General features: G+C 37.6%; 1 protein-coding gene across 6 annotated transcripts in view; it reads right to left on the reverse strand.

Moving 5' to 3' along the window:
- The window catches only part of oplah (5-oxoprolinase, ATP-hydrolysing), a 64,314-nt gene that overhangs the window by 13,253 nt on the left and 27,431 nt on the right, over positions 1-23,630 (reverse strand). For all 6 annotated transcript variants that reach the window (XM_081392127.1, XM_081392125.1, XM_081392128.1 and 3 more), the window contains 9 exons: positions 14,421-14,488; positions 9,559-9,845; positions 8,181-8,293; positions 5,972-6,142; positions 5,683-5,820; positions 5,470-5,608; positions 3,437-3,549; positions 1,326-1,477; positions 1,036-1,196 (listed from right to left, as the gene is read on the reverse strand). In XM_081392127.1, the coding sequence (XP_081248253.1) occupies positions 1,036-1,196; positions 1,326-1,477; positions 3,437-3,549; positions 5,470-5,608; positions 5,683-5,820; positions 5,972-6,142; positions 8,181-8,293; positions 9,559-9,845; positions 14,421-14,488 (1,342 nt within the window). The remainder of the gene's footprint in view (positions 1-1,035; positions 1,197-1,325; positions 1,478-3,436; positions 3,550-5,469; positions 5,609-5,682; positions 5,821-5,971; positions 6,143-8,180; positions 8,294-9,558; positions 9,846-14,420; positions 14,489-23,630) is intronic.

Here is a 23,630-nt window from a genome sequence, read left to right on the forward strand (position 1 = left end):
ATGCACTGTATGGGTCAAAATTATCGATTTTTCTTTTATGCCAAAAATAATTAGGATATTAAGTAAAGATCATGTTCCATGAAGATATTTTGTAAATTTCCTACCGTAAATATTTTTTCAGATTTTTTTGCACCCTCAGATTCCAGATTTTCAATAGTTGTATCTACGCCAAATATTGTCCTATTCTAACAAACCATACATCAAAAAAAATGTATTTATTCAGCTTTCAGATGATGTATAAATCTCAGTTTCAACAAACTGACCCATGTGACTGGTTTTGTGGTCCAGGGTCACACATGTATATGAGTAATATGATGAGTTATTGTAGTTCTAGACTAAATGTGAACATGCATTTATTCATCTCTCTTGCACAAAAACATATTCAGTATTCCTCAAAATGAATAAAAATGTAAACTACATAAATATACTTTATGTATTTCATCTCACTTTATTAACCAATGTCTTTGCTGATGACATTCGATGATCCAATTTAACCATACTAATAAGCAAAAACTACTTAGATAATTTTCTTAGATGAGTTTCTTTTTGTTTTTTATTGCTGAAGAGTGTTGAACTTTATTCTCCTGCGTCCTATTCTTCTGCAATCCAGAATGGCAGCACGACTGAAAGGTTTGTTGAATTTGTATTTCCTTCAAAGGTTTATTCATTTCACTTTTGATGTGAAAGGGCCTTTACATTAGCCAAATATATATATATATATATATATATATATATATATATATATATATATATATATATATATATATATATATATATATATATATATATATATATATATATATATATATATATATATATATATATATATATATATTTGTTATTATGAAACAAAAAAGCAAGCCCAGACAAGGTTAGAAAAAGAGTAATGTAAAAAGTTATGTAATTAGTCACTTTTTTTAGGGACTAACGAAATATTGTAATAGATTACTTTTTTAAAAAGTAACTTAACCCAAAACTGGCTACAACAATCAAGAATTCAACAATTGTGTGTTGTATATTTGTGTGTTTGTGTACCTGGAACTGTACAGTCTCCTGCATGGCCCCTAGATGTACAGGGATGTGAGGAGCATTAGACACCAAACCTCCATCTGGACCAAACACAGCACAGGAAAAATCCAGACGCTCCTTTATATTGGTGGATATGGAGGTTCTCTGCAGGACACGACCCATCTGCTCTGTGTTTGAGGAACCAGAAAGCATCAGTGCACTTACAGATAATAACATAGACAGCCCAATATACACTGATCAGATTTCACATTTACACACTCTTCATTCATTCCAAACTTTTTTCTGTCCCATCAAACCTGCGATGCTCATGAAGCGATGGGAGAAGATGGACAACTGGATGGTGTTGAGTTCAGTTCCTACGACACACTGCGTTCCCATACCGACATCAATACACACGTCACCATTCTCTGTCAGATGAGCCACACACGCCGGCTCCACGAGAATCGTGCTGGCAAAAGAAGAAATATTATCATTATAAATATAAAAAAAAATGTAATAAAAAAATATATGGTTACAGAAACAATGAGAATATTTCTAAACGCCTTAGATCAACCCTCAATTGGCAAATTCACCGATTACGATGGAAGAGCTGGAGACAGAAACAGATAGTGACAGCTTCCCTTTGAAAGGACATCAACAGTTTAGAGAAGAGTTAAACCCTCTACTTTTAAGATATTTTTATTGAAAGCTTGAAGAGTGGCAAAAGCCATCATAACATTTATTGGTAACACTTTATTTTAAAGCTGCAATCCGTAAATTTTGGCGCTCTATCACTTAATAAATAGAACTTCATGAGTCTTGCGGAAGAACATTGTAGCCGGAGCTACTTCTCTCTGTTTATATCTATGACGAGTCACGCAGGTACAGGGCTACTCCGCAGTGGTACGACCCAAACCAGTTTAAAACACATTCCACACATATACCTCACATATACCACCCAATGACATCAAATGCACAGACATGAACAACACATATTGCACATTAAGTGTGTCAACGGGTTATGAACCATTAAAGCGCTTGGTGCAAGAGGCACAAGGCAAATAATCATAATGCATATGGCAATTAAGATTGACCCTAGTGCAGTGGGGGGTGTAGTCCCACAAGTTCATCAAAACTTAAATTAAACATTCAAACATTACGCCATGTAAATGTTTATTAGTTTATTCATACCATGTATATTCGATCGCTTATTTCAAAAGCACTCATTGTTAATGATATGATTTCAGATAATAACCTAGATGTGCTGTGTCTGACAGAAACCTGGCTAAAACCAAACGATTACATTACTTTAAATGAATCAACCCCGCAAGATTACTGTTATAAACATGAGCCTCGTCTGAAACGCAAAGGAGGTGGTGTTGCTGTAATTTATAGTAATAGTTTCAAAACCACTAAGAAATCAAGTTTTAAAACTTTTGAAGCATTGGTGCTTAATGTAAAAATATATAGTGTAAACGATAAATCACGTTTGAGATTTGTGCTGGCTACTCTATACAGGCCACCAGGGCACCATACAGACTTTATCAAAGAATTTGCGGACTTTCTATCAGAATTAATATTGACTGCAGATAAAGTACTAATTGTTGGTGATTTTAATATACACATCGATAATGAAAAAGATGCATTGGGATTGGCATTTAAAGACATTGTAAATTCAATTGGAGTTAGACAACACGTGTCAGGACCTACTCATCGTCGTAATCATACTCTAGATCTAATATTATCACACGGAATAGATGTTGATGCCGTTGAAATTCTGCAGCAGAGCGATGACATCTCAGATCATTACCTAGTCTCGTGTAATTTGCATTTAGCCAAGGCTGCAAAGCCGACTCCGTGTTTCAAATATGTGAGACCTATCACTTCTGCCACTAAAGATTGCTTTATTAATAATCTTCCTGATCAGTTTCATCATCTCAGCATCCCAGATAGCTTAGAAGAACTCGATATTACAACAGAAACGTTTAACTCTCTCTTTTCCAGCACTTTAGACACAGTTGCTCCGTTGCGCTTAAAGAAGATTAAAGAAAATAGTCCAACGCCGTGGTACAACGAGCACACTCAGGCCCTTAAGAGAGCAGCCAGAAAAATGGAGCGCAACTGGAAGAAAACAAAACTAGAGGTATTTCGCATTTCATGGAAGGAGAGCTCAATTACTTACAGAGAGGCCTTAAAAGCTGCTACTTAAAAGTACTGTGGGTGCAGCTCCCCAAATCTCCTCAACAAGACACATGATCTGAGGAATCATTCATTATTCATCATATCTGGAGCAAATGCTGCAGGATGACACACATACCAAACTTTGACAGGTTTGATCAAACCCCCAAAATTAGCAAAAGTTTAAAGTGGCAAGCATAACGACTATGTATAATATAATATTTAGATACTTTCAGGAAATCACACACACCTATTCTTATCAATAATGATGGCTGGTCCCTGGATGCTGTGATCACAGGAAAGATTCTCCCACAGATACACACTGGTGTCCAGATAACCGTCCTCAAAGTAACACTGGGTCACCTGGGTCCGAAAAAAGTTAAAAAGTTAATCAATAACATTCCTGTATAATTCCTTTTTATTAATAATTTGATTAATAACAGCCACAATAAAAAAATCTAATATGTGTAAAGCATCTTGGCAAGTGGTAATTTATGGTAAGAATGTTTCTTATATGATCTTAAAAACCTTTTTATTTAAAGTCTTCTACTAAAACGCTTAAAATTTGTTTTGTAGCCAAATATTTTTCCATCAATTTAAATCAAAGCGTTTTGCATGCATATGAACATCTTCAATACCTCAAAGAAGTTGGTGTAATGACCAAAGAGAGCAGAGGTGGAATCTGGGATGGCAGCACAAATATGTCCCAAACTTTCACTGTTAAGGGGGTCGCACACCAGACGAGAAGCGCAGCAGGTGACTTCACCCTGGGCTGAAAGATTGTGCGTTGTGTGGCTAGAATAAAGTCTATATCCTTCATATAGAGAACTATAATAATATAGATCATTCTTTCTATTTTTTTTACCAAACTTCAAAGCCATTTTGTTCACTCTTTAAGTGAACTTTTGCCTGTTTTGGGATTACAAGCATTGCTTTGGACTGCTGCCTTGAACTGAACATGATGAAATACCTGAGAGTTTTCCTAGCCACGACGAGGCACTTCTCATCCGTTGTGCGACCAATTTTTGTGTACCCCAAATCACCAACACTAACTATGCTTTAATGGACTACACAGGTCAAACTCCATCATAGCCAATAACAGTAAAGTCAAGGCAAAGACCCTTTTCACAGACTGTGATGAAACGTTTCCAGAGTTATTAATAACGGCTGAGGTATTGATGAAAAATTCTTCTGACCAATGCAATCAATCACTCTATATTTTTTCTGCTTTTTGTAAAGTAATAGAAACGCAGAGTTTTTTCTTTTTGCTATTGGAGCAAATGAAAACATACAAATTATATTTGTTGTAATTTCCATTCACCATAGAAACGAAGGTCATCATAGTTCGGTAAGCTTCTGAGAACCACAGAAATGTGAAAAGGGACTTGACTTCCTAACATCTACAGCTATCTGAGGAGCAGCTTCAGTATTTTCTTTTTTATTCTTTTAAAATATATGGTTACGGCCGTTTCACACATACTCCGTTTGTATGCGGTGCGTATTTTTTTCCGTACCCATGTTAACAGGTCAGAGCTTTCACACTGCACGCGGTTGCAGTCCGTCGATCCGTTCCAGTTGTGGTGTGTATACAGCAGTGCAGAGATCGTTTCCGCACCGAGTCTATTTTTGCTGTGCTGCAAACGCTGAATTAAAGTGAAAGCGCATGTTCCGTGGTCAAAATGAACACAGATTGACCTGAAAATGTAGTAATTTCACCATAAATGTGTTTAATTAAATAAAATGTAGCAATCTCACCATAAATGTATTTAATTAAATACTACTATTTTTTCACAGTCATCTTTTTACTTTAAGACTGGGGTAAAGCAAGGAAAACTACAATTTACCTCAACAAGGCGACATAATGAACAACACTTGTCTCACTCGTGGAGGTGGAAAAACAAGTTCTTTGTGACATGCAAGATTTACTGTATTAAAATTTAAATGCAAAAGAAAAGGCATGGGAGTCGGCTGTTTTTGTCAATTTTAAGTTTTAATTTAAATTGTTTGCGATTTTAATATAAGTACATGGTTAAATTTGACCACTTGCTTGAGCAATGCATGGAATAATAGTCTATTAAAGCGTGTATATGTGTACAAAGAGAATCGCAATGCTGACAAAACTTTTTTTTAATAAAAGTTGCTGCATAACTTCTGGATTTGAAATAAAAATAATAAGTATGTGTTTTAGCGCGTGCTGCTCCTGCACCGCAAAACGCACCGCATACGCACTGCAAACGGAGTATGTGTGAAACGGGCATTAGGTTTGCATTTGTTTTTTAATACCTTAATAGGTCTTAGAGATTTCTGCTCTGCCTTTGGCTGAACTTTTGACCTAATTCCAGACTTCCCAGAACCACGCACACGGATATCATCCACCATGATTGGCCGATCTGTGATGGTGAAGCCAAACTCTTTCAGATATCTGATGTGGAAGCAGAGAAACAGAAGAGGATGCATCAAGTCATTTTTGACCATTCACAATATAAACAGCAGTACCGTTTAGTGAAGGCCGTGCGAAAGTCTCCCGAGCGACAGGAGTGGGCGTTACTTGGGTGACCTGCAGCCGTGATCATGAGCGCGCAATCTGTGCCCTCATAGCGCAGGTGCAGGAACACTTCTATACTGATCTGAGAACTGTACAGACACAATCATGTAATTATCAACTTATTATTACAATAATATTTTGTTGCATTTTCATTTGTGTTTGTTAAAAGATAATGATACACCAGATCATACACCAGCAAAAAGAGAAGCTTTTCAATGTGACTTTATCCTTGAGAGTGACCTGCTAAAGCCTTGTTTGCTCAGTATTTGGTCGCAGCGTTGAGAGAGTTCCTCTATCCTGCGGTCCAGCTTGGAGTATGAGCCGGCTTCATACTGTAGAGAACACGGTTCCTGAACCTCCTCCACCACATCAGCCAAAGCCAAACCATATGCTGACAGCACTCCGCTGTATCTAACAGTAAAAAAAGAGAGTATTGTACTATCACCAATTCATTTAAAAACTTCAGCACTTCATGCCAGTGTTCTTATTCTAAACGGCTCATAAAGACTCCCCAGCAGGCATGGTTGTCAGTTCTCATAAAGCACTTAATTTTTAAATACAGTATAAATATATATATGAAATACAGCCAATAAGGGCCTAAAACTAACTTTTTGCCACACATGACAATGGCAATGAAATTGTTTCTGCAAAAGCGGGCAGTAATGACACCATACCAGTAAAAATTCACTATTCTCTATTCCAATTTTGAGACCAAAGCTAAAACTACTAGCCTAACTAATATAAATTAAAACATTTTTTAAGTAAACAAGAACAAGTAATCAAATTACAAGCAATAGCACACATAAATACAGTAGAACAAAGATTAAAAAAAAAAAAAATTTAAACAGTGCTTTTAAGGTTTATCAGGTAGCTATCAGTAGTTTTCAGGTATATAAATTTAATAAAGTAATCGAATGTAAAATAAAACTGCATATACAGACCCTTTCCAAAAAATTAGAAAATCATGGAAAAGTTTATTTATTTCCATGATTCCATTCAAAACGTTAAACTTCCATAGATTATAGATTCAGGGCCCACAACTTAAACGATTTCAAGTATTTAGTTGTTTATTTGTACATAATTTGGGCTTCCAGCTCATAAAACCCACGAAAACAGGATTTCAAAAAATTTGAATATTACATGAAATCACACAGTAATTACACAGTGATACCATGGTCATTGAACCAGGTTTTGGTTCTTTTGGCAGTGTGGGCAGGTGTAAATCCTGTTGGAAAATGAAACAACTAAATACTTGAAATCGTTTAAGTTGTGGGCCCTGAATCTATAATCTATGGAAGTTTAACGTTTTGAATGGAATCATGGAAATAAATAAACTTTTCCATGATATTCTAATTTTGTGGAAAGGGTCTGTAGTCTTCACTGTATAAATTGAACAGATGAATCCTTAATAAAGTTACACAAGTTTTTCAGGGAGATATTCAGGGAGAGATATTTTTCTTTGTCTTTTGTTGTTTGATTAACATTAAAAACAGACATCAGCGGGAATATTAGGCTGTTGTCACTTTAAGACATAATGCAGGGATCCAATTTACTGATACTGTAAATATGTGTTGTCTTTCTTGACTGTTTACATTCACTTAAGCCATAACTGAATATGTTTACTAGGATACTCGCCAAGACGGGCATTTTTTTTAACAAAATTTTGTATAACATATAATACATAATTTCATCTTCTTGAATATTTAAATTGGCAAGGCTCAAACTTTCATGACGATGCAGCACTGCCCCATCAACTGTCCTGAGCATCGTTCACGTTTATGTTCTCACATCATTGCATTAGGATTCATAAAAATGTTACTGGCCAACTGGTGATTGACTCGCATTTGGCGCTTGGTAAGAGTTCATTTTAGGCCCTGAAGCCAATCGTTGGGGTCTAAGGACATGTGAAGAGAACATGATGTGAACACAGTTTTTCAATGTCATATTAAAACTTTTGTGATCACAGTTGCACAATTCTTCATTTTCTTAAGTTATAGTGCACACTGTTATTAAAAACGAATGAGATTTTCCATTGTGTACCACAAGATACAGAGCAATCAGTCATTATGGACCACATCCGCCAATGAATTGACTTGAGGATAGATGAGACACCAAACTTCAAGCAAGTCAGATAAATGACCTAGGAGGGGTTCAAACAAAGTTCACAATGGCAGGAAGAAAAAAAATTCCGAGTCAGGTCCACCCATAGATTCAGAATAACAGGTAATTGAGATTATTAATAATATATATTATATTAAAGACAGCGTCATGCACACACCCTGCATGTATAAGACAAATTTGATGACCATCAGCCATTCACAAATTAATTTACTCACAGAACAACAGATTATGGAAAAAGCATCTCATTGTCATCCCATTCAAGCATGCGACAAATGCTGAACACACTGAAACACACAGATACTGCACATATATAAACATATAGACATACTTGTGTATGAAGACAGTCTTCATGCCTAAGGCTCTTGCGATGGCACAAGCGTGTTGACCACCAGCTCCTCCAAAACATGCCAGCACATGCTCAGATGTATCATGCCCTTTAGCCTGTTGAGAGAGAGCTAATTTTCAAAAGACAAATTTAGATACCCGTCCTGTAAAACAGCAATTGATTGGATGGTGGGCTTTACATTCCAAAATTGTAAAAAATAAAATTAAAATAAAAAAATCTACACAGCTGTTGGGCAACTGTTGGGCAACACAGCTGTTATTATCAGTGAAATAGTTATTACATTCTGATTAAAGATAAAGACGAACAATTCCTTTCATAAGGATAACACAAGAAACAAGTACAAGGTCAAATCTGATCTGATGTTATGTTAAACTACTTTATAGAGGTTCTGTTCTGTACACACACAAACCAGTAATTTATGGGAGTGACAACCGCATACTACAACCGCATTAACTCCTGAAAAATGCTATGCAAAAATTCTACGCAGTGTGTACGGAACCGAACTGAACAACTAGTTGCTAATGACGTATTTTAACGTGCATCAGAGATGTTTCTCTCTTCTGTATGTGCTTAAATAACAGTGAAAGTGGTACAAGCCTTGACTCATTCGTGTTCCAGATCTTGCAAGAAAAACAGCAAACAAGAACAAGCCCACAATAAACCGACATAAATCCAAGTGCTTTATGCTGAAAATACCCACACCTGCTCACTTAAATAACTTCATAAACTCAATAGCTTTATGAGTAAAACAACAAGCCCAAAAACGATTATAATAAGTGGACATGCAAAACTGCAAGTGTGAGCAGCCTTTCCAAGCATAAGCCATACAAAACACCTCCACTGACTGTGCTTAAGTATAATTGCTGAGCATAACGAGTCTTTTGACGCTATACTGTTTCTTTGGTCAGAATTGCGGAGACCAAACACCCGAGACGCCAGCACTTGCAGTTTCGTGAGTGAGTCGTGTTCCGTACATGAAATTCTGTTACTAGTATGTAAATATCAGCGGATTGGTTATATGTGCAGTGCACAAATTCTGTTCACAGAAACAGGAACTATTAATGCAGTGCATGAGAGCTGCCCGTGTTCGCTTTGTCCTTGATCTCAGTGTAATCTTGTTATCAAATCAACAAGTGGCTCCCTAGATAAGTTCAGTGGCTAAGTACCTAAACAAGTTTATTTTGAACAGACTCTGGTTTTTCAGTCTCAAGAAGATTGAATGTTTTTGTTGGTGGTGGTAACTTATTTCTAATTTTGTCACAACAACCAGCCTGGAAATTCCTGCTAAAGGATAGAAAGACCATACGTATTCTCTTATCTAAACTATAAAAACAGAATATAACAGAATAGTGCGCTGTACCTGTGTCAGCGCTCTGATTGGCCGGCACATGGCCTCATTGGCCACACTGATGAAGCCCATGGCAACATCCTCTACACTCATTTCTGAGTGGTGTCTTCCAGAAGCACTACTAGATGATTGGTTAGTTGAAAGGAAGAGGTTAATTTCTTGTGTGAGTTTGCGGAAATGCTTCATGGTTTCCTCAGATGAGAGAGGCTCATTTTCTCCAGGGCCAAAGATTTTTGGGAAGAAGGAAGGCAGCAGGCGGCCAAGGGCTAGATTTGCATCAGTGACAGTCAGAGGACCACCTGAACCAAAAGAGAAACAGAATAAGCATGTGCCATAGAGTGAGTGTAGCTTTGAGTCCCGTGTTTATGATACACTGACTTTTGCAGTTGAACAAAACATGGCTGAGTATGTAAGGTAGAAGCTGTCACAGCAAATTGCAAGCGTACAATCACTGCATGTCTTATAAAACATTTAAAAATGTCAACATCTGTGAGAAAGAGAAAAACAGACATGTATAAATTTCACATGTCAAGGAAAACAATACCATTTGTAAACGTGTGGAGTGACATAGCAATCTCCGGGAAAACCCCCCAGAAATTTGTGTGTTGAGCTTCTGTTTATGATCGCTGATCTATGTTTATATGTGAATAAAAGACTAAATTCTATCTGTAAATCATAAAGTGATCAAGTGTCTTCAGAAAATTTGGACTAAACTGCTCGATTCATGGAATAATTATGATCTCTTTATGAACTTTTTCAAGCGACAAAGTGGTAGTTGCGTGGGCTGTCAGTGGAGGGACAGAAATCTCTAAGATTTCAATTAAAATATCTTCATTTGTGTTTCGACGATGAATAAAAGTAAAATAGGTTTGGCACAACACAAAGGTAAGTAATTTTGTAATTTTTGGGTGAACTAACCCTTTAATGTCCCAGTACTGGAATACTTTCTAACAACTTACACAATATTTTATGTAATATGTACTTAAGTATGTGACACAGCAATAGACGGGAGACGCAGACATTTGAAGGACAGATGGCAAGAGCAAGTATTAGGCAATGTAGAGCTAAAATGGTAAATATACAAGCAAGAAGAAGACAGAAAGATGGTGAGTCTGATCATAGACATATAAAATACATATATACCTAATTGGCCCCTAGATTGTATGTCAATGGCGCCGCCATATTGGTCCAGGCAACTTGTTGTAACTCTCATAATTGGACTGTAGACAAGATCCCTGACTATTTTGAGGTTTAACAAACCTTCGATCAATCCAAACCATTTCTCGGGGAATTACCTTTCACATGTAAGTCTGAATAGTTGTTTTTGGTTTTATTTGGTCATTATAACATTATGTTGAGTCAGTTAGCTATAAAAACTGTGACTCTATAAGAAATAATATAAAGTTTACATGATCCTTATGACGTCAGGCTGTCAGAATTACAGATAGAGCTAAACGTGTCATTACAGATTGCTTGTTCTCTAAACGTGGCTCATTTATATTTTTTCCCCATTTTAGCCAGTCGAACCAGGACAACACAAACCTCAAGGAAGGCTTAAGTATGCCTGTCAGTGGACTGTTCTCTGGATTTCCAAGAGACTGAACGTCTTCTACCTATTATATTAATATATAATTATATGACTTATACTATTATATGATTGTACTATTCACTAGTCAAAATTTTATTTGCTATTTTATATTGACTATATTATTTTACAATTTCTGATACACTATTTTGCTATTTTATTCATAATTATTATATTACTACTATATTATACTCAAACTCAATAGTATTTTGAAGCTATTATTATTATTATTATTATTATTAATAACAATAATATTGCCTACAATCATGACATATGACATAAACATGACATAGCAGATTAATCATCAAAGTTAAGAAACTACTTGGCTTTATGGGTTAACATTACATTATATTTATGAACAATTTTTTTCCAGTGGTACAAATTGAATTTGTCATTAAAATGTCATTAAGTGTTAATACTCTGTCAAATTATTTTATAACTAATACTGGAATACTGGAAAAAAAAGTGGTCAGAAATATATTCATGACACAGTTATAATGGCCTCATGACAGCCAATGTCAAAACCAACCACATGACAGTTTAATGTAATGTTAACCCATGAAGCTAAGTAGTTTCTTAAGTTTGATAATTAGTCTGCTATGTCATGTTTATGACACATTTATGACAGGTTATGATGTATTGGTTTATGTTAAGTTGTCATGACAAAGACACTGGCAGGTTATGATGTATTGGTTTAAGTCAAGTTGGCATAACAAAGACGTCTCTTACAATGTCATTTACATAAAAAAGTCATAATTGAGCGAATGACACTTAATGACAGTTGTCATAAACATGCATAAAACCTCCTTCATATTCATGACATGTGTCATGTCATGATAATGAAGGTGTCATGTCAGTCTTATGCACACCCCTTCAAGTAAAGTGTTACCAAACAGATTATAAAAAAGAAAAGATAAATGCTTTAGATAAATAAGGTATTGAGTGTCAAATTATCTTTACATGTATTTGAAATTGTCCTGTGACATCATATGAAGTGATTCAAGCGAAAAGCTAAAGGCACAAGAGAAAAAGCTAAAATGACGGTGTGCGGAAAAGCCACAATTAAAAACAAAGTGAGCATTTCATGAACATTAAGTTTTATTACATTAAAGGAGAACTCCGGTCAATTTTAACATTGAGCTCATTTTTTTGTAAATTTGGAGTGCTGTCAGTACAGAGAACAACGACAAAAATTGGTGTTGCCAACACCTTGTTATCCTCTTTTTAAAATTTGCACCCTGTTGACTTCAATGGGGCAAGTTTTAAAACTGCTTTTAGCCTCTTAACATCCTTGATGTGTCATTACAAGTGCCCAGCCATGTTGAGTGATTCCTTCAGAGTGAACACGGGTGAATCTGACTGCAGTACATGTGAAATATATTAATAAAAGTGATGTTAATTCAGCCAGCGCACATACCTGTATTTTCTTCCTGTTTTCGGTCGAAGTCCACAGTAATCGATTGTCGAGTTCACGCGCGTGATCATAGGTAACTAAACCTATACACGGGTTCCTTGTATACAAACAATACCGGATGCGCGCGCATCCAGGAGGCAAAAAAACGCTAGCTGTTATGCCGTGTTCTGTAAAAGAACATTGTAATTAACGTATATTCGCATTGTTTGTAATTTCTTGTTGACTCAATAATAAACTGCAATTTCAGAGTTGGATCTGTTTGTGTTTCATATTAATATAACATTATGTAAAACGTCCAAATGTTTACGAATCAAAATCCGGACATACTGTGATGTATGTATGAATTATCATGTTAGACTAAGTTAGTAATGTAATTAGGGTGACCACCATCAAACAAACCAAATGTGGGACGATTATAAGTTTGTGTGGGACAAGTTACCAACACCAAAACATAACCTGAAACTGTTATATAATGTTTATCTAATTTAATAAAAACATTTGTATTCTGCCTTTCAGCTGATAAAAATTCTTTGTTCTTTAGTTCCTTTCCTTCCAGAAAACACCATTACATCACTATGTAACATAACATGTCTTTATTTTACATGTCATTTAAATTCAACATCACATATATATAATTTATTATTATTATTATTTTTTTTTAACAGTTCTGACCAACTCCAACTAAAACCCAACAAAATAAACAATGAACAAATAAAATAAAAAACATGAAATTAGATAACTGACAGTCTTATATATTATGAATATATTAAACCAAAAACGTTCATATTTTTTAGAAAGGATGTGAGTTAAAACAACCACAGCAGGCAACAAGTTGATAAATTCTGTTAAATTTAAATTTACCAAATTATCCATTTGTTTTCTGACAGGGAACACATGGAAAGAATCCCCGTTCCACATTTTGATTGACAGCCGTCACAACCAACTTGACCGTGTTTACTCCTTTCCTTTCAACCATTGGATAGGATTTAAAAAACGGCTGTTGTATTTGTACTTCTGACGAAGCGCTGTTAAATGTAGGTGAAAAACTACGCGGCAAAAATAATAAATAAAACTTACTCTCAGCAATGGTGAGATCTTGCCGGATCCCAACGCAATACATGACGATCTTTGGATTGTGGATGACAAGAAGTGGCCAGCAATTGTATGGCCTGATATATAGCCATAATTATTTTATTCAAGCAAGTGTGTACAAGAGAAATGATTAGAGCGTACAAATCCCTTGATGCATACAACTACGTGCTATGTGGTCATGTCAAATTATGAATAGAAAGAATATAACATACAACTTCCTCCTTCTGTCCCACTCTTCCATTTGCCTAGATTTGGAATTACTTGCAACATGTAAAAATTAAATGAGCAGATAAAACACAACAGATAGGCCTGCATGTAAATAAATTACGCAACAACTCCTTGGTATTTTGACTTAGCGACAACACCACCACTATCTGCTACTAGCCTAAACCCTTTACTCCAGTCATAGACCGCGGGTCTTTCTGCCTCCTGGTTGCGTGCGCAAGCAGTAATGACGTCGCCGAGAAATCCATGTATGTGCGTGAACTCGACAATCGATTACTTTGGACTTCGACCGAAAACAGGAAGAAAATACAGAAGAGACAGAACCTTTTTCGTACTCCAGGCAGATCATAAAACGTTGAAATCGGTTGAGAAATGTAAACTTTTTTTGCTGCTTTTTGCAGCGCTCCGTTTACTTGTATTTGTTTATTGGTCTTGCCCGGACCAATATGGCGGACTCGTTGGCATATCGCAGCAACGGTCCAAAGCGGCCAATGAGGCGTCAATGTATTTTATTTTTCTATGAGTCTGATAAGAACCTAACATTCGCTCGCCTCTTACCCTTCCTATAGCAGGCCGGTCCGGGATGAGCACCAGCAGACTCTGGCCCCACAACAAACAACCCTGACCTGAAATACAGACAGACAAAAGTAATGTTCAACATTCCTAACTTACACAGAGTTAATATTAAGCTCTCATTCTTTATGGATGTAAATGTACTATGACATGTTAATGTTTTGCATGGTACATAAAATGTACTCTCTGGAAGTGATCCAGGGTGGTAATTAATTTTAAAGCTAGATGGCGGGATAGTTCAAGTTCACATACAAAATGAGTTCAAGTTATTTTCTGTGATATATGATACACATTTTTGTCATGCATGAAAATATTTTAATAGGTTTAAACAACGTCTGTATGTAAGAAATGTGTTTAATAGTAGATACATTAGATAAAAGGGTAACACTTTACAATAAGGTCTCATGTGTTAACATTAGTTCATTAACTAACATACTAACAATAAACTAACATAACAACAACTAACAATAAACTAACATAACAACAACTAACAATGATCAATTTGTTCCCACAGAATTTATTATCCTTTGTTGATGTTAGTAAATAAAAATATTCATGTTCATGTTGGTTTAAAGTAAATTAACTATTGTTAGCTGACACAACTTTTCATCTTAAATGTTTTAGTAAATGTTGAGATGAACATGAACTAAGAATAATAAATGCTGTGGAAATATTGTCCATTGTTAATTCAGGTTAACTAATGTAGTTATTAAAGTCCCCCTGTGGTGAAAATCAAGCGTTTAATGTTGTTTATATGTCTTTGTGGTGTTTTTAATATGCTTTAAGACAAACCATGAGCAAATACATAAGTCAACACCATTGCTGAGTATTTTCTCCTTAAAACTGCAGTGAACCAAAGACAGTGTCAAAAACGCAGTTTGAAATCACTGGTGTTTCTGACGTCACAAGCTACCTTGTAACCAATCACTTCAACGTGTGATTGTCAACGAGTGGATCTCTGAGCTTGTGAGTGAGTGGAGGCAGGGCTAATTTGCATATTCATAGAACCGCGCTTATTAAATGAGGCAAGGGTGTAGAGTTTTCAAGGAAAAAACTTTTAAATATGGCATTTTGGTGATCAAAGATGAGTTTTAAGGGATACAGTTATTGACCTCCTTGCTGCTGATTTGTGCCTGTAAGCTCCGTATAGCTTTCTGTTCATTCATTCCTTGTTGTTTTTATTTGCTAAATTTAACTTACTCATCAACATATATTAGATATTGTCTAATATTGCCTATCACAGTAATCTGACAACGCTAGCTTTTAACTAAATCGTTATTGCTAGCAAAACACGCTAATATCTCGCTAGCCTGTTAACCTGCAATCCGTGCTTGCAGTCTTTTTTTTACTCTTTTACGAGTCTATCAAACAACTGTGGTGAGTAGGATCAGTCAACAAACACGGTGAGTAATGTCTTCTCTTGTTATTGCCACTTTTTGTTTATATACCCAAGTGAGGACGTCGCCAGGAGACGAGACTCAGGTATCAGGTACCCAAGTGGGGACGTCGCCAGGAGACGAGACCCAGGTACAGAGTTGGGTGTCCATTTGGAGACACCCCAGATAGTTAGGTTTAGGAAAAAATCTACCACAATAGTCACTATTTTCAGTGTTTGTTTACTGTGCTCACAAGCTGAAATCTCGTTGGTGAAGTCTCGATTGTTCTAGTTAAGTCACAAGGCAAACAGTTTGGCTAGTGAGGCATGGCCTAAGCCAGCTCCCGCTATTTATACAGTGTGTTTTTGTAGCACCATTAGAAAGAAACACTCACGCACATCATAAACACCTCTCTTCACACTGGTACTTTTCCCACAGCATTTAAGCAGGCTCAGATAACCCCACTGCTTAAGAAACCCACTCTAAATCCAGCACATCTGGAAAATTACAGACCGGTATCCCTTCTTCCATTTCGCGAAAACACTTGAACGAGTTGTTTTCAACCAGATCTCTTCCTTTCTTCCTTTCAACTGAGACTCCCCTGCTCTCGATAATCGAAGTTCTGAGACTGGCAAGAGCAGCTTCCAAATCCTCAGTTCTCATCCTGCTGGATCTGTCTACTGCCTTTGACACAGTTAACCACCAGATCCTCCTGTCAATTTTAAAGACGAAGGGCATCTCGGGAACCACACTACAATGGTTCAAGTCTTACCTCTCAGGTAGGTCCTTCAGGGTGTCATGGAGGGGTGAGGTGTCCAAGACCCAACATCTACCTACTGGGGTGCCTCAGGGCTCAGTGCTTGCACCACTTCTCTTCTCCCACTACATGTCATCACTAGGATCTGTGATTCAGAAACATGGCTTTTCCTAACACTGCTACGCTGATGACACACAACTCTACCTCTCATTCCAGCCTGATGATCCGACGGTTGCTGCTCGCATCTCAGCCTGCCTGACAGACAGTTGCTTGTGGTCCCGGTCAACCCAACACTACACCACAACTTCTCCATTCAGCTAGGTTTGTCATCCATAACTCCATCAAGGTCAGCCAGGAACCTTGGAGTTGTGATTGATGATCAACTGAACTTTACAGACCGCATTGCTAGAACTGCCCGGTCCTGCCTCATACAACATTAGGAGGATCATGCCCTTCCTATCAGAGCATGCTACACAACTCCTTGTCCAAGCACTTGTTTTATCCAGACTGAACTATTGTAATTCTCTCCTAGCAGGTCTTCCAGTTTGCACTGTCAAACCTCTGCAACTGATACAAAATGCTGCAGCTAGAGTGGTCTTTAACGAGCCATGGAGAGCACAGGTCACTCCTCTCCTCACAAAATTGCACTGGTTGCCAGTTGCCGCAAGCATCAAATTCAAGTCACTGACTTCTGCCTACAGAACAACCACTGGTTCTGCTCTCTCCTACCTAAACTCATTACTTCAGAGTTACGTGCCATCCAGAAACTTGCGCTCTACAAGTGAACGCCGTCTTGTGGTGCCATCTCAAAGAGACACAAAAATCTTTCTCTGACCTTTTTCTGGTCTGTTCCATGCTGGTGGAATGACCTGCCCAACTCAACCAGAGCTGCTGAGTCCCAGGCTTTGCTTTGGATGCGACTAGCTTAGTGAACTCTGTACATTGTTCGGTTCCAGCTATAGAGCCCGTGCAGCAGGACAACTTTGTGACCGTGAGACACTGTAGTTGTGGAACAAAACACAGTGCTTCTGTGAAACACCCAAAGTGAATCCTGTTGAATGTGGCCTAGTTATTGGCGATTCTATTACACGGAATGTGAAAATAGAGATGCCAGCCACCATAGTCACATGCTTGCCGGGAGCCAGAGCGCCTGACATCAAAGCAAATTTAAAAGTTTATTATTCACGTCGGCACTAATGATGTTCGACTTAGCCAGTCGGAGATCACTAAAATTAACGTTAAAGAGGTGTGTGAACTCGCAAGTACTCTGGCCCCCTTCCTGTTCGCTAGAGTGATGAGATACTTAGTAGACTCTCCTCACTCAATGGCTGGCTGTCTAAGTGGTGTCCGCAAAATAATATTGAAATCATAGATAATTGGAAAAGTTTTTGGGGCAGACCTGACCTGTTGAAAAGAGATGGTATTCATCCCTGCTGGGATGGTGCTGCTCTTCTCTCTAGTAATATGGCACATAGTCTTAGAGCTCAAACATGAATTGGGGCTCAGGTCAGGAAGCAGACAGACTGCCTAAACCGTCTGTCTGCTAGCTGTCTCACATCACTCCCAAACCCATTTAAGGGTAAAAATTGTATTGATGTTCAACAAATAAAAAACAGCTATAATACAGATGAACAAATGATAAAGCTCGGGTTGCTGAATATTTGATCCCTTACTTCAAAAGCACTTATTGTTAATGATATGATTACAGATTATAACTTAGATGTGCTGTTTTTGACAGAAACCTGGCTAAAACCAGATGATTACATTACTTTAAATGAGTCCACCCCCCAAGATTACTGATATAAACATGAGCCTCATCTGAAAGGCAAAGCAGGAGGTGTTGCTGTAATTTATAGTAATATCTTCAGAATTACAGAGAAGTCTTGTTTTTTAAATATAATACTTATGAAGTGTTGGTGCTTAATGTAACACTTTCTAGTGTAAATGATAGATCACATTTGAGATTTGTGCTGGCTACTGTCTACAGGCCACCAGGGCACCATACAGACTTTATCAAAGAATTTGCCGATTTTCTATCAGAGTTAGTACTCTGCCCTACAAAGGCAAAAGACCTTAAGTCGCTAGAGTGTGGAACTGAGAAAAATGACTTTAAAGATTTTTAGTTGTCCCACCAAATTAATTATAGGTAGGACACTGGAAATCTGGCAAATAGATGTTTTAGTAATGAAAATGATATACATAAAAAAATCTTGAGCTCAAACTTGACTTTTGACCACTATTTTAAAGTTACTGTACTCTGCCTTTGTATTGTCAGCAAAAAGTGAGAAGTCATGCCAAGGCAAAAGGCAGTAGCTTCCACATGATCAATATTTGGTTGCTGATCACCATTAACAAAATCATTATAGTAACACCTGTATAAAATCTAGTGATCATGGCATTTATTTAGTATGATTTACAATTATTTATAGCCATCTACTTATTGCTATCCTGTGCTTTGGTTGCATTCTGATGGCATTATTAATACATTTGACATGACAAAATACCTCCATAGATATATTAGTCGAGCGTTATTGGCTCGACCGCGTTTAGGGCGGGGCTGACGGTGCCAGCGAAGTTTTGGCACTCTGCCAGCTAGATGCATGAGTGTTTCAACCAGGTCCAGTACCCGAACTGAGTGAGGCGGGGCTTTAATTCTTGGTTGTATTCACCATACTAAATGTTCTGACCGCAATTGTGCAGGACAAAGCTCTGAGGACATCAGAAGTTAAAGGGACTGATGGCAGCTGTACAAAGTACACAGGCTACACCGTAATTTAAATTTTAATGGACATTAAAACAAAGGCAGATAACCGTACAATCTGGTAGGTAGTATTATTTGATAGAACACCGGCACAGTAACTTCATATTGACGCGCGGCTAAACAAAGGCAGAGCACCGTAACTCGTAATTTGAGCGTTCCAAAACAAAGCCAAAGAGCGGTAATTGATGTTATGGTGTTCTGCCTTGGTTTCACATGGGCTTTTGGAAGTTACTGTTAAGACAACTCATTATTTTCTCAAAAAAAAAACAACGGAATTTATTCAAGATACTTATCCACATGATAAAGGAGGTCTTGAATGTGCCAAAAATATAAATAACTCATTTTCGACCAAAAACGAAGTTACGGTCTTTTGCCTTTGCACGGCAGTAACTGGCTGCAGATAGAAGTCCTAATTGTTGGTGATTTTAATGTACATGTAGATGACGAAAAAGATGCATTGGGATTGGCATTTAAAGACATTCTGAACATTCTATTGGAGTTAGACAACACGTGTCAGGACCTACTCATTGTCGTAATCATACTCTAGATCTAATACTATCACATGGAATCAATGTTGATCCCATTGAAATTCTATAGCAGAGCGATGACATCTCAGATCATTATCTAGTCTTGTGTATACTCCATCTAGCCAAGGTTGCGAAGCCGACTCAGTATTACAAATATGTTAGACCTATCACTTCTGCCACTAAAGATTGCTTTATTAATAATATTCCTGATCAGTTTCATCTCCTCAGCATCCCAGATAGCTTAGAAGAACTCGATATTGCGACTTTTGACACTCTCTATTTTCCAGCACTTTAGACACAGTTGCTCCTTTGCGCTTAAAGAAGATTAAAGAAAATAGTCCAACGCTATGGTACAACGAGGACACTCGGGCCCTTAAGAGAGCAAAAAGAAAAAAAATGGAACTGGAAGAAAACACAATTAGAGTTTTTTCACATTTCATGGAAAGAGCACAATTGCATACAGATAGGCCGTAAAAGCTGCTAGATCTGCTTATTTTTCAACCCTATTAGAAGAAAATAAACAAAACCCTAGGTATTTATTTGAAACAGTGGCTAAATTAACTAAAAATAAAGCTTCAACCCCAGACGTTTCCAAGCAGCACAGCAGTAATGACTTTATGAACTTTTTTACTCACAAGATTGATAATATCAGGGAGAAAATTATAACTATGCAACCGTCTACTACAGTATCGCATCAGGCAGTGCATTGTAGTCTCCTTGAGGAAAAATTTGATTATTCATTGCAATAGGAGAGGAAGAATTTTCTAAACTCGTTAAATCATCTAAATCGACAAAATGTATATGACACTATACCGACTATTGAAAGAGATGCTTCCAGAGGTCATAGATCCTCTTCTTAATATCATTAATCCATCTTTGTCATTAGGATACATACCAAAAACTTTTAAGCTGGCTATGATTAAACCAGTCCAGTTAAACCAAAAAGGCAGTCTTGTTAAAAAAACACAACTTGATTCTACAGAATTAATCAATTACAGGCCGATCTCGAATCTACCTTTTCTGTCAAAGATACTAGAAAAGGCAGTATCCTCACAACTATGTTCCTTTTTAAAAAGAAATGATATCTGCAAGGATTTTCAGTCAGGATTTAGACCGTACCATAGTACTGAGACAGCTCTCATTAGAGTCACAAATAATTTGCTCTTATCGTCTGTGGCGGGGGGGGGGGGCGTGGTTCAGCGAGGTCTGCGACAGGAGAGAGAGCGGGGAGAGAAGCAGCGGTAAGTGGGTCAAGTGCGAAATGATTTACACCTGTGTCTCCTTGCAGTAATTGGCGTGGGGAGACTGCATTTAAGGAAGCTTCTCACAGCCATCGAGGAGAGAGAGGGCTGAGGACTCGTGGGAACCAGACGGAGGACGGAGTTGTTATTGAACTGAGATTACAGAGCTGTTTGATCCTGTAAAGAGTGTTGAGTTTTGAGAGCGCATGTGGCGCGATTGTTATGTACGAATTGAGTTAATAAATACCCACGAGTCTCAGCCAGCCGACCTCGGTCTCCTTCCTTCTCACACACATGAACAAAGGGATTTATATTACACTGGTGCCGAAACCCGGGAAGGAAGGAGAACGCCGCCGCCGAAATGCAATCTCCGCCAGCAACATCGGGAACGCCATTTGCGGATATGCGCTCTCAAAACTCAACACTCTTTACAGGATCAAACAGCTCTGTAATCTCAGTTCAATAACAACTCCGTCCTCCGTCTGGTTCCCACGAGTCCTCAGCCCTCTATCTCCTCGATGGCTGTGAGAAGCTTCCTTAAATGCAGTCTCCCCACGCCAATTACTGCAACGAGACACAGGTGTAAATCATTTCGCACTTGACCCACTTACCGCTGCTTCTCTCCCCGCTCTCTCTCCTGTCGCAGACCTCGCTGAACCACGCCCCCCTCGCCACATAATCCGATCGTGTTTGTATCTCTCTATTAGTGTTACTCGATCTTAGTGCTGCATTTGATACTGTTGACCACAACATTATGTTGGCATTAGTGGAATTGCATTAGCATGGTTTAAATCATACTTATCTGACCGTTATCGGTACCACAAGGCTCAGTGCTAGGACCTTTGCTGATCACTCTGTACATGCTACCCTTAGGATATATCATTAGGAAGCATGGCATTCACTGTTATGCTGATGATTCTCAGCTCTATATTTCTTCACGCCCTGACGAAACTTACCAATTCACAAAATTAACGGAATGCATAGCTGAAATAAAAAAACCTGGATGACTAGTAATTTCCAACTACTTAATTCTGAAAAAGCTGATTCTAATTACTGGACAAAAAGGTCCTCACGTAATAACCTAGAATACTGTCTAATGCTTGATGGCTGCTCTGTCAAGTCTTCGTCGTCGGTTAGGAACCTGGGTGTGCTCTTTGATACCAATCTTTCATTTGAATGTCACGTGTCTAGAATCTGTAAAACCAAATTTTTCCAAGACTGTAAGGAGAAAATTACAATTTGATGGATAATTTAAATATATTCTGTAATCACATTTTGGTAATGTACTAATTCCGCCGTCACGTCTGAGCGCGAAACGCTGCTTGGATGGTTTCAAGATTTTTTCAAGAAAGTTAAAAATAATTCAATAATAATTTAATTGTTCATATGTGTTTATTCTTGTCACATCCACATGCAGTCTAAGTACCGCAATCACTTGGATAATGGATAGGGGCGCTGGCCCAAAAAAGGTTTAAAGGTCCCGTATTATGCCCCTTTTCACAAGATGTAAAATAAGTCTCTGATGTCCCCAGAGTGTGTATGTGAATTTTCAGCTCAAAATACCCAACAGATCATTTTTCACAGCATGTTTAAATTGTCATTTTTTGGGGCTCTGAAAAACGCGCTGTTTTAGTGTGTGACCTTTAAATGCAAATGAGCTGCTGCTGGACGGCACAGGGGGCGGAGCTTCATGAGCTCGCGCTCAGTCTCTCAGGACAATTTCATCTCACGAAATGATGATAATATCAGAAACTCTCAGTAACGGTGTACAGTTCGGGTCGGACAATAATGCCTACAGAGTCAGAGTGCTGTATAGAGATGGAACAGGTATAGTTTAGTAGTTTAATTACGGTTATTATAACGTATTTGTCATCTGCTTGTATGTATCCATTATTTATTAATAGCCTACAAGTCTGCTGTCTGAATGATGATCAAACATACTGATGAGTTTAATAAAGTTTATTGTACATCACACAAAAGATGAAGCGTCAGTTTTACTTCAGAAAATCACCGTAACAGCTGAGTAAACACAGTAAGTTATTAGAAGTGCGCAAGTACATAAACGAATTTCGGTAGAGTTAAGGGAGCATTCCTGTGGGCGGAGGTTAGTCAAAAAACGGTTTTAATGACGTCATTAAAGAAGGAAGTAGAGGGATGTAGTCCAAACGGGCCGTTCGATGTAGTCAACTTCTGTTAAATAAAATATCTCGCTTGGCATTGAACTTTGAGCTTTATAATTTTACAGATATTATTTATACTCTAACAACAACATTACACACTAACTAAAGTTTGAAACATGGAATCACGAAGAACGGGACCTTTAAGAACCACTGACCTAAATGACAGGGATGTTTGCAGTGAACATAATCTTTATTTATAGAAACACATTCCAAAACTGAGTGGGCACACTAGCTTCGGATGATTGCACAGTCAGTGTTTGCATGAATGCATTTGTGCTGGCATTGATTAATCGGTAATCTTAACCAATTAAATTATTAACAACAAAACAATTGGTCATTGATTTAGCAATGAA

Source organism: Scardinius erythrophthalmus, assembly GCF_964197995.2.
Source record: "Scardinius erythrophthalmus genome assembly, chromosome: 18".
Lineage (NCBI taxonomy): Eukaryota > Metazoa > Chordata > Actinopteri > Cypriniformes > Leuciscidae > Scardinius > Scardinius erythrophthalmus.